The sequence below is a fragment of the Acanthaster planci genome, linkage group LG11 (genome assembly GCF_054643075.1).
Source record: "Acanthaster planci isolate LZ-2023a linkage group LG11, COTS_SCS, whole genome shotgun sequence".
NCBI lineage: Eukaryota > Metazoa > Echinodermata > Asteroidea > Valvatida > Acanthasteridae > Acanthaster > Acanthaster planci.
In genome coordinates this window covers 1,109,478-1,119,678 of record NC_141787.1, presented here as the reverse complement: position 1 = coordinate 1,119,678, position 10,201 = coordinate 1,109,478, and the positions used below count along the sequence as shown (strand labels likewise).

The 10,201-nt window shown below is 40.8% G+C and overlaps 1 protein-coding gene across 1 annotated transcript; it reads left to right on the top strand.

Moving 5' to 3' along the window:
• Positions 1-126: 126 nt before the first annotated feature.
• On the top strand, positions 127-9,168 carry LOC110975790 (arylacetamide deacetylase-like). Its single transcript, XM_022228576.2, has 6 exons — positions 127-285; positions 2,462-2,632; positions 3,104-3,338; positions 4,451-4,514; positions 4,895-5,136; positions 6,710-9,168. Exons 2-6 carry the CDS (start codon positions 2,462-2,464, stop codon positions 7,264-7,266), a joined length of 1,269 nt encoding a protein of 422 aa, XP_022084268.2. The 5' UTR covers positions 127-285; the 3' UTR covers positions 7,267-9,168.
• Positions 9,169-10,201: the final 1,033 nt, after the last annotated feature.

The window sequence follows — 10,201 nt, the reverse complement described above, 5'->3', positions numbered from 1 at the left end:
ACTTTAATATAGTGCTATGCAGGGTAAATGTCGGCGTGAAACCCAGGCTTCATCACTACTACAGCATTATGTCTGGTCTCCTTCTTCGCTAGTGCGATTTAAGCACAGTTTTCCTTCATTGGGCAATCTATCTTCAATTTTTCACTGCTGAGCTGCGTATACTAAAAGATAAGGGTCTTTCCATGCTAGGAGGAAGTAAGAAATGTGCAGTGACGTTAGGCCTAACGTCAGGAAACACCCGGAAGTAGGGGTTTATGTCCATTTCTCATGCTGTGAGCACAAGAGGTAAGAACTTTGCTAAAAATTCTCCTGTTCTAGCATGCTAGCTGTCTGCTGTAGACTAATGTCTGCATGCTAGCCCAGGCATTGCCAGGTACGGTGGACCCCCTGACCGTCAGACCACGGAGGAAGGAAAACCGTACGGAGGTAGAATGGTAGTAACTACTACCAAGTCGTAATGAAATGAAGACAACGTTCAACCTGCATGACCTGGGCTAGTCTGCATGTCAAGTTATTTGCCCCGAGAATTGTTGGTTGTGTCCTTCCTCCTTGGTTCATCATGTTCATGTAACCAGTGGCAACCGAACCGGCTACGCTCCATCACTCACTAGGCCTATATCTAGCATAACCGGCCCCAGAACTGTCATGACCATGACCACGAACAAAAATAACCATGGTAACATGACTAGCATGATTAAATTATTTAGGCCGTGTCAGGCATGTAATTGTAAGCATGCTTAGGCCAATGAACGAATGCTGGTCAAGTTGCATGGGTGCCAACTCGTACGCTGACCACCTCGTACACCAAATTGAAGGTATATGAGCATGCTGTTGCCCTTGCCACGTACGTGGGAGCGGGGTGGACGTTGGACCCCATGGTTCTGAGGGCAGCCCTTGTCCTCAGTGGCGTAACTATTGGGGGGCGTGCACAGGGAGCATGTCCTGCCCACCCATGCCCCCGGGTGCCCTGTGCCCCCCACCCCATTTCAATTCTATGAATAATCTTCTTTGAGTTTATATGCATGTAGCTATGCAGCTGCAGCTCATTTCCTTGTGAAGTTGTGGTGTCCCCCTGAAAAGAAAGTGTGCACCCGGGATGCCCCGCTCAAAGCACTAATATTGGATGCCCGGACATTCAGTCAGATATGCCACTTCTTGCCATGTAGGATTTCCCCCCCAACTTGACATTGACCCAGTCTGGTAGAAAATTGTGTCCTGTTGTGTGTACTGATGCTATTAACCACTTGCTGCCAGGAGGTTTGAATAATGCAGTGCACATAATCGGGACTTTTCAAGATTTTCAGTTTTCAAAATTCTTCAAAAATTCATCATTTCAATTAATGGACGTTTTTACCCACACAAATTACTGTCTGGTGGCCACTCTAGTCTGACAGACAAAATCTATTGACGCCCAGTATTGCAGCCAGGCCTGCGGCCTTGTAAAAAGAGCTCAGATTGTGCAGTGATATGTAACATTCTTTTGTTCATGAACCTGGCATAGTGCGCTGCTGACCTTTTTTCAATAGGGGCCTGATTGGCGTGCAGCAGTGCTGTGTGGTTTATCAATACGGTGGAGTGCTTTTGTCCCCAGTGGTAATCCGCTCGCACTAAATGCCCCAAACCGTGGTATACTGTTTCAAAACAAGGCTGGATTATCTCCACTATTGAGAGTGAAAAAATGTTGGTAATGCCCAGCAGCCTGGTCTTTTGTTCCGAGTACGGTCTTTTGTTACAAGGCCCAGTTCCCTTTGTCTGATTTCGGAGACCCCGGCCACGCGTATAAAACACATGGTGCCCAAAACTGGGCTCCCCGGCAGGAAATGGTTAATGATGAAACTTCTCAGTGGCAAGCCACCATTGTAAAATAAGTGCCTTAACCTTGTATTTACATTTCTGACTACTGTACATTGTATTTGTGAATTTCAGTGATGTCATTCTTTGAAAGCAGCTTAGTTTTCTTTTCTCAATTTACAGTTCTGAAAAGAGTAGTCATTGACTCTAGAGTTCCGACTAGTAAACTTACAGTTTGTCACATTGCGGCACACAAGTTAGTCGGCGCATGACTTGGTCGGCCAATCCACATTCGAGTTGGTCAGTGTACAAATTGGCACGTGTGTGAGTTGACCTGTTCCCAAACAAATCACCATGACCACTGCCAACTCAAGTTCAACGGCTGAGCCGTTCCCCGTACCACATTAACCCTAACAAGCCTTTTTGTTTTGTTTTGGCTGGGATACACCCTCAATCCTTCTAAATCCTCCAACTGGCCCCATGAAAAAACTGGATACAGCCTCAGTCCTCCAAAATCCTCTGATATTTCTTGAATATGTGTTTATTCCCATGGAAGGGTGCCGGCTTCCCTGCGAGGGTTTATGCCAAATAAACTTTTTTATAAAGTATTATTATCACTATTAGAAGCTGCCATGAGAAACCATAACAACCGATGACTGTGGTCTTTCAGATGAGATTAACTACACCCATGGACACCACAGTGGCTGTAGTCTGCCTTCTTGTCCTTATCTGTCTATTGGGATTGATGTGGTATCATCTCTATACGCCGGTGCCATCAGCTATCAAACAGAAATGGACATTCCGCTTGGTGTTCATCATGTTCAAGGTCAACCGCAGCGTGGTGAGTAGAAACTCTGGGGGTTAGGGGAATTAAAATCTATGAGCTTATCTGTGCTTGGGGTTGTTATGGGGAGGGAGGTACCACCCTCGCTTTTATTTTTTGCCCAAGTTTGATTGAGAACTTTTAGACAATTATCAGTAATTTTTGCGTGGTACCCAGGGCATATTTTGCAAATGAATTATGTAAGTTAACGGGCAAAATCAATCACTCTGTGGAAGTAGTCACAAGTTGCCAAAGCGACTTTGGAATTGAATGTTTTAAAAAGAATCTTCCACATTGTACATGTACATTGTAAACCCACAGCTGTTATCCAGATAATGTCCATTTTCATGCCCTTCGCATGTTTAACTGTACAGTGTCCATCTGTAATGCTACAGAGTCTTTTAAAAGCAAGATCAGAGCTACTTCATTTGTGGTGAGAAAGTTAGATTTTCCTTTGAAAAGAAAAAGAATTTGTCTGCCTTGCAACAGGCCTGGATCTTGACCCTGTTCCGAGTCTTTGGCAAGACTCTGGAGGAGAACATGGCTGGCTTCACTGACTGGTGGCTCCCTGACTGTGCCATGGATGACAAACATGTCAGCACAACGCTGAGGGACTTTGACAGTGTGCCTGTCCGGATCCACCGGCCCAAGTTCCCCCATGAGGCGGGGCTTCTGCCGGCACTGATTTACTTCCATGGGGGAGGATTTGTCTATGGAAGCTCAGGTTGGCATTCGCAGCATTGCAAATACTTCTGTTGTGATTGACCTTAATCCTAACCTTGCAAGACTCCTCAAAATCCACAAGAGGGTTGTGGAAGATTTTGAAGGTTGAGGAAAAGCAAAGCCCATAGAGCCAATGCAAACTCGAAGTTTGACCCTACAAGTTGGTTCATAGTCAGCGCCAAGGCCAAATGGGACTTTGTGGTGGCAGATTGCATTTTTAACTGAGTGAATCCAACTGCAAATGTTCCATGACATCAAATTGGCTTCACTTGTGCATTGACCAATGAACAGGTATGAAACGGCCTTGACTCTCTGTCATTGTTGCTAGAAACCTTCCTGAACCCTAACAGTCCTGAATCTTCCAATTTTAATGTGATTTTGCACATACCCTAGGGAGTTAAGGTCAATCCTTCAAAATCCCTTACTTTGAAGAAAACCAATGACTCATCTTCTGCATTTTTTACTTTGACCCTGAAGAAACCCAAGGCCCCATGTTCGGGTCATATTGGCTGGGTTCTACCTTGCTGAATCCTACAAAATCTTCTTTTTGCAGGATCTGGTAGGATTAGGGCTGTTTCCCTCCACAGAAATGTTTCGAAATGGCTGTTTAGAAATGGCTTTTGTTGCAGCTTGAACTATTAACCCTAACCACTCAAGGGTTGCTGGAGCTAACCTTCCCCAATCACACAAACTTCAACATCTTGGAAAATTTCTCTTACCTCACAGTACCTAATCCCACAAATGCCAACAGGTCTTTACCTGTGTAATTTTGTTTGATTGGGTACAGCAGGCCCACTGCATAGTAGGCTACATAGAGTATGGACAGGCGGTACCTATTCAAACAAACTCACACACCATCATGCTAAATATCCATCCTCAACTTCAGGGATAAAGTGAGAGGACCACAGTACCCATTCAGTCCAAATTCAACAGGGTATGTGGAGGCCCACAGCACCCATTCACACAAAATGAAACACCAGATAGTAAGCTACCAGTACCCAATGCCACAAACTCACACACTTATTTTGAATTCTGTGTGTTAGAGAAGGTTAGGGCAAAAGAATCCAAGTTTATAGAAGTGTTCTTTTCTTGATTGGTTTTTTCTTTCAATAGCCTCCTATCATCCTTTTACAAGACGTTTATGCGAGTCACTGCAGATCGTTGTCGTGTCAGTTGAGTAAGTTTTTAGTTCTGCTTGTCCGGTTATGTGTTGATTTGCAGCACTGCATCACCCCCTTTCAGATTTTCTCAAGTCACTCAGCTTTGTTTAACAGAAACCAGCAACATGGGACCAGATTTGATTTAAGTATGACATTGTTTTGGAAAAACGAGCTTTAATGACGTCAGCCACGCAAAGATGCTAATAGGGTTGTTGTTTTGCAGAAGCTTTATGGAAAGCTTTGCTCTGCTTATGGGAAATATTTTTCCTACTTGGAAACATATGTTGAAAGAAAACTACGCATGATTTGTTGAGTTAAATGAGGCATCAGCAGCAGTACTTGATAACTGGCTACTGTCTTCAATTCGTTGGTCTTTGGTTCCTTTTGTTTATATCAGTTATCGCCTGGCACCCGTTCATTTATTCCCTGCTGCCTATGAGGATTGCGTCACAGCCACCAAGTGGCTTCTTCTGAATGGCCCCACCATCAACGTTGACCCGCACCGCATCGCAGTGGCCGGTGACAGTGCCGGAAGTCAGCTGACTGCCGGGGTGGTCAAGAAGATCCATGACGACCCCTTGGTGCCTGACCCCAAGCTGCACGCCCTGTTTAACCCAGCCTTGCAGTTTTTCAACCTCAGTAAGTGTCATGGGTGATTAAGCTTGACCCTAACCCTACCAAGAACCTTGTTAAATCCCAGCAGGCATTTTTAAATGGTTTTGCACTGTCGAGGACTCAAGGGGCTAGATGCTCCAAAATAATTTGAGTGCACAGAATATGTCAAAACTCTCATGCGTTGTGGTGGAGTTTGGAGCATTTAGGAAGATTCTTACCCCTTCAAGAAAATGAGGGATCAAGGGGAAAAAATTCAGTGCCTACGAATATTTAGTGCTCACGTGTGTAAAGAAACTGCAGATGATTGTGTGTGGCTGTGCAGGTGCAAAGGGAGGGTCAGTATGGGGTATGGAATGAGGGCCCCAGTTTGCAAATGAATGTGCACAAATTGTGGAAAATATCTGTCTTTAATGTGTTTGTTAGTAAAGCTGTGTCCAAGTCGTCAACTGGCTGCAGCTAGGAATAATGCATCTGTTTGATGCGGTTGCAGCTGGTAGCCAGTGACTTTTGTGTTGTTTCCAGTGGCAGCCTTGGGCAACTTCTATCAAGAACCACTGGTTACGTAGTGGCTGGTTTGTGACGTACATGTACCTGGTGTGTGTGCAGTGAAGTTGAAGTGCAAACGACCCTAGTCAACCGTTAGGTACTTACTTCGGTCATTAGACCAAAGGGGAGAAAAGGTGGCGGCAGAAAGGGAAAAATAGCAAAAATAAAAGTGACAGTGGTCGTTTACCAGTGACATACCTTTTTTGGGGGGGGGCATTTTTCTTATAGCATGGTCCTCTCTGCACTGTGCTATTAAGAACAGTTTATGGTGACCATGGATGCAACTAACCTAGATAGGCTGGTCACGAATAGTTGTCCAGACTAGTCCAACCATCGTCGACTAGTCTGTGGTCGATCAGAGTTAGTCCAACTATGGTTAACTATGGTCCTTGATCCAACTTGGCTGTTGAGACATGACTATAATAATGCTTTTTAGGTTACTTTTTTATTTCTAGGGACTTAGTCATGTGGTTTGTGGTTGATTATCATCGAGAGCTGAAGTGCACAGCGATTTACAGTGAATTAGTTTTATAAATATGCATACATGTATAACACTTGAAATCTATGCACATGTAAAAAGAACACAACACGTGCCAAAAAAATCGAGTAAAAATCTAAAACACCAAAGGGACTAAAAAGACTGACAAGGTAAAATTCATATGTGGCTATTGACAAGTCTGGTGAGGTAAGGCACAGAGCTATTTTCTAAATCTTATGGTTGAACTGGCATATTCTAATCTGGCCGATCTAAGATTTATAGAATGTATTTCCTTTGATTTACGGAACCACTCATTAAATCTACCCGATTTAAAGGAGCTTAAAGCAAATTTTGTGTACGGATTGATCCTTCTTTTACTCGGATGAAGAAGATGCAAAATAGTCCGTTATTAAATAGCACTTTAAGGTAACCAATTTAAATATTAAGAGTTGTATTGAGATTTTTGTGGGGGGGGGATATGCTGCAGTCCATGACAGTTACAGAATTTTGTTTTGCCATAGTGAGCATCTCAGCTATATCGTGTTACTTGTATTTACTCTTTGCTCTATGCAGGCTCCCCATCGCATGTCTTGTACGATTCTGTCTTCAACACCCGTGGTGGCATGCTGACCTGTCGCGAAGCTGTCACTTACTTATCCACATATCTCTTTGGCAAAAGTCTAGAATGTTCAGCCTTCATTGAGTGGGTGGTGTCTAACAATGTCGTCACGACCGAATATCGGAAGCAGAATCCTCGCTATCTGAGCCACGTGGCTGATGAGCTCGTCCCAGAGAATCTACGAGCTGGTCTTGGTGTCAAGCCGGAGAAACCAAATGACCCGGCGATGTGGGCGAAGTACGGCCACTATTTTGAAGATCCTCGCATTAGCCCTGTCATGGCGGACAACATGGAGGGGCTCCCCATGGCCTACATCGCCACAGGGAACTATGATTGTCTCCGCGACGATGGCATATTCTATGCCCGGCGATTGGAGGAGGCAGGAGTCCCTGTCCGATGGGTCAACTACGAAGATGGCTTTCATGGCATGTTAAACATCGTCTTTGACTTCTTCGATGTAAGCAGGAGAGTGGAGAAGGATTTCATAGAGTTTGTAAGAGGATACCTTTGAGGGTTGCAGAAACTTAGGAAAATGTATGCAAATCTTTTGTAATTTATTTACAATCTGTCTATTAAATTTTTCACGCTGGGATACTTCGCACATGTCCCAGAAGTGTATAGAGGTGGACAGTGTGTTAGAATTGGCTGCAATACATGAACTCTTGTTTGCAGCAATTATGGCATAATGACAGAGATTGGAAGTGATGAAGATTTTGTGTTTGCGGTAAGAAATGTTGCACAGATGCCTCTTAAGGGTAAGCATTTTAGGGCATTTGGCTGTTTTTCAAGTGGGTCGATATATTTTGCCTTTAAATAACTGTTGGGATTTCAGCTGAAATACTGTACATGTATTAAGGTTCAGAAGTGGTTATCGTCAGGTGTACATGTAACAAGCTGCCTTATTGAGTGTCAGGTGCATCAGGGGTAACCCTCAACCCGCGGCTTCTACATGTGCATACATGTAAAGCACCTCACTGAATTCTCCACATTCTCCACTGCCTAGGAAAAACAACCTGCCTGGAGAACTTGTTAAAAAGCAATAAAATCTGCAAATCAATTTCATCGCTTTTTAGTAGTTAGAATTGACCAAAACTGACTCAGAACAAACTTCTTTTGCCGTTATACATGAGCATGTGACCAATTACCGTTTGCTTTTGATTTGCTAAATGTGATTTATCCAAGGCAGATGTGAACGTGGAAACCAATTAGAAAGATTAAGAGAGATTAAAGCCATCTAGTCTAGGGTGTAATGTGGTGTCCTCAGGAAGCATTACATGTTATACCATGATATTTATATATGATGTATTATTTGGTATAATGATATTGGATTGATCTTTCATCACCATTTATCATGCTTACTACCCCAGAGTCTGTGGGAATCGGGTGCATCTTACTGTAAGCCTAAATGAGGCAGTGCTCATAAAGTAATCCATTTATTATCACCGAGCAATGTTGAAAATTTTATTTGACCTTGCATTTTGTTTGTAGGAGCTAATTTTTTTTAGTTTGAGGGTAGATGGTTTTGATTACATTTTGAGACCATCTGTGCTTTTCTTACAGATTCTGTTTCATGTGTGCCGAGTGTTTTGTGGTTTTCTACTAAGTTCATTGGGTGACAAGGATTGGAAAATATTGTATGAAATAACAGAATAATTTACAAATGCCAAAACGTAAAGGTAGTTTTGAACAGATAATCTTTTATGTAGCCCTATTTAAATACTTTTGGACAAGTTCTTATCTCATTATCCTAATATGCAAGATGGAAAAATACCTCAAAATATACTGTGCTGAGAACAGCAAATTTTTGCCAAATTTTAATCATGCATTTTATACAGTATTTTACAAATATTTTTGATATAAAGACATTTTTCATTTCTTTAATGAGAAACACAGATTAATTTATTATTTATAATTGCCACTGGTATCATTTTAGACATTTGTGTGTGTTTGTAACACCTATGAAGTTATTTGAAACGAATTAAATCATGTATGTAGCTAGTGATAACTTGTCTCTCACTGAAAACTAGAAACTATATTTTGATACTTTTTTACATGTATGCAGTTGAAAATGTAACTGTGAATTGTTGAAACATATAATTTAAAGGGGTGTGTAATATGAACATGTAAAAATGGGGCAAAAGGTATCTTATCATTGCCAGAATATCTTCATTTGAAACTGGGGGACAGATCATGCAGGAACTCACGTGAAGTACATGTGTGTGTAATTGAACAGAATTGTTCAGGATCCAGTCGTTTGGATGAACTACTAAGACCAATTCTTGGTTGTTATCTTTTCAATCAGTTTGAATTTGTTCATTCAACCAAGGTCAGTGATGACTTAATACTGTGCATTCATTCTTGGTAATGTTGCCTAAAGCTTTGTGCTGAAATAAAAAAGTAGTTAACTTTCGTACGTTCTGAATGATTACAAGTGAATCAGTTTGATGGGATGATACAACCCCTTGAATTGAATAAATGGCAAACTTCAATTTCCAATAAAAATATAAATAATCTGCATTTTGCTCATTTTGTATAAAATGCCAGTGCTCAACCCTTCCAAATTGAGTTTCTGATCAAAATCTTTTCATCAAAATTACTTTTTCAAAATCAAAAAGTTTTCATGTTGGTCAATTTTAAATGAACGAATTGAATTTTAAAATGTTTATTTCAGTAATTTTTTTTTAATTAGCAAAACTAACCCCTTATGTGTTGTATTTGGGATGAAAAACTGTAAAATCTTGAAAATCTTCGTTTTGATTTCTTTTAGAAGAAATGGCAAGACTTACCCCTTAAAAATTGAATTGCTGATGAAAATCTGGAAAATTTTCATTTTTGCTCATTTCAATAAAAATGGCAAAACTAACCCCTTATAAATTAAATTTCTCACAAAAATCTTGAAAACCTTCATTTTTTATCATATTAATAAAAATGGCAAGACTAACCCCTTACAAATTTAATCTCTGACGAAAATCTTAAAAATCATATTTTTGATTCATTTTAGTATAAATGGCAAGGCTAACCCCTTACAAATTTAATTGCTGATGAAAATCTGGAAAATTTTCATTTTAGCTCATTTTAATAAAAATGGCAAGACTAACCCCTTACGTATCTCATTTCTGCTGAAAATCTGAAAAATCTTCATTTTCTCTCATTTTATTAACAATGGCAAGGCCAACCCCTTACAAATATCATTTCTGATTAAATTGGGAAAATCTTCATTTTTTGATCATTTTTAAAAAAATGGCAAGACTAGCCCCTTACAAATGTAATTTCTGACGAAAATTTTTAAAATCTTCGTTTTGATTCATTTTAGAAGAAATGGCAAGGCTAACCCCTTAAAAATTAAATTGCTGATGAAAATCTGAAAAATTTTCATTTTGGCTCATTTCAATACAAATGGCAAATTAAATAAAATTAAATTTCTCACAAAAATCTTGAAAACCTTC

Bases quoted from the DNA above. Each gene is read 5' to 3' on its own strand.
- LOC110975790 (XM_022228576.2), top strand. From the start codon at position 2,462: ATGAGATTAACTACACCCATGGACACCACAGTGGCTGTAGTCTGCCTT. The intron at 4,515-4,894 runs GTAAGTTTTTAG...TGTTTATATCAG, and splicing joins ATCGTTGTCGTGTCAGTTGA to TTATCGCCTGGCACCCGTTC. The intron at 5,137-6,709 runs GTAAGTGTCATG...TGCTCTATGCAG, and splicing joins CTTGCAGTTTTTCAACCTCA to GCTCCCCATCGCATGTCTTG.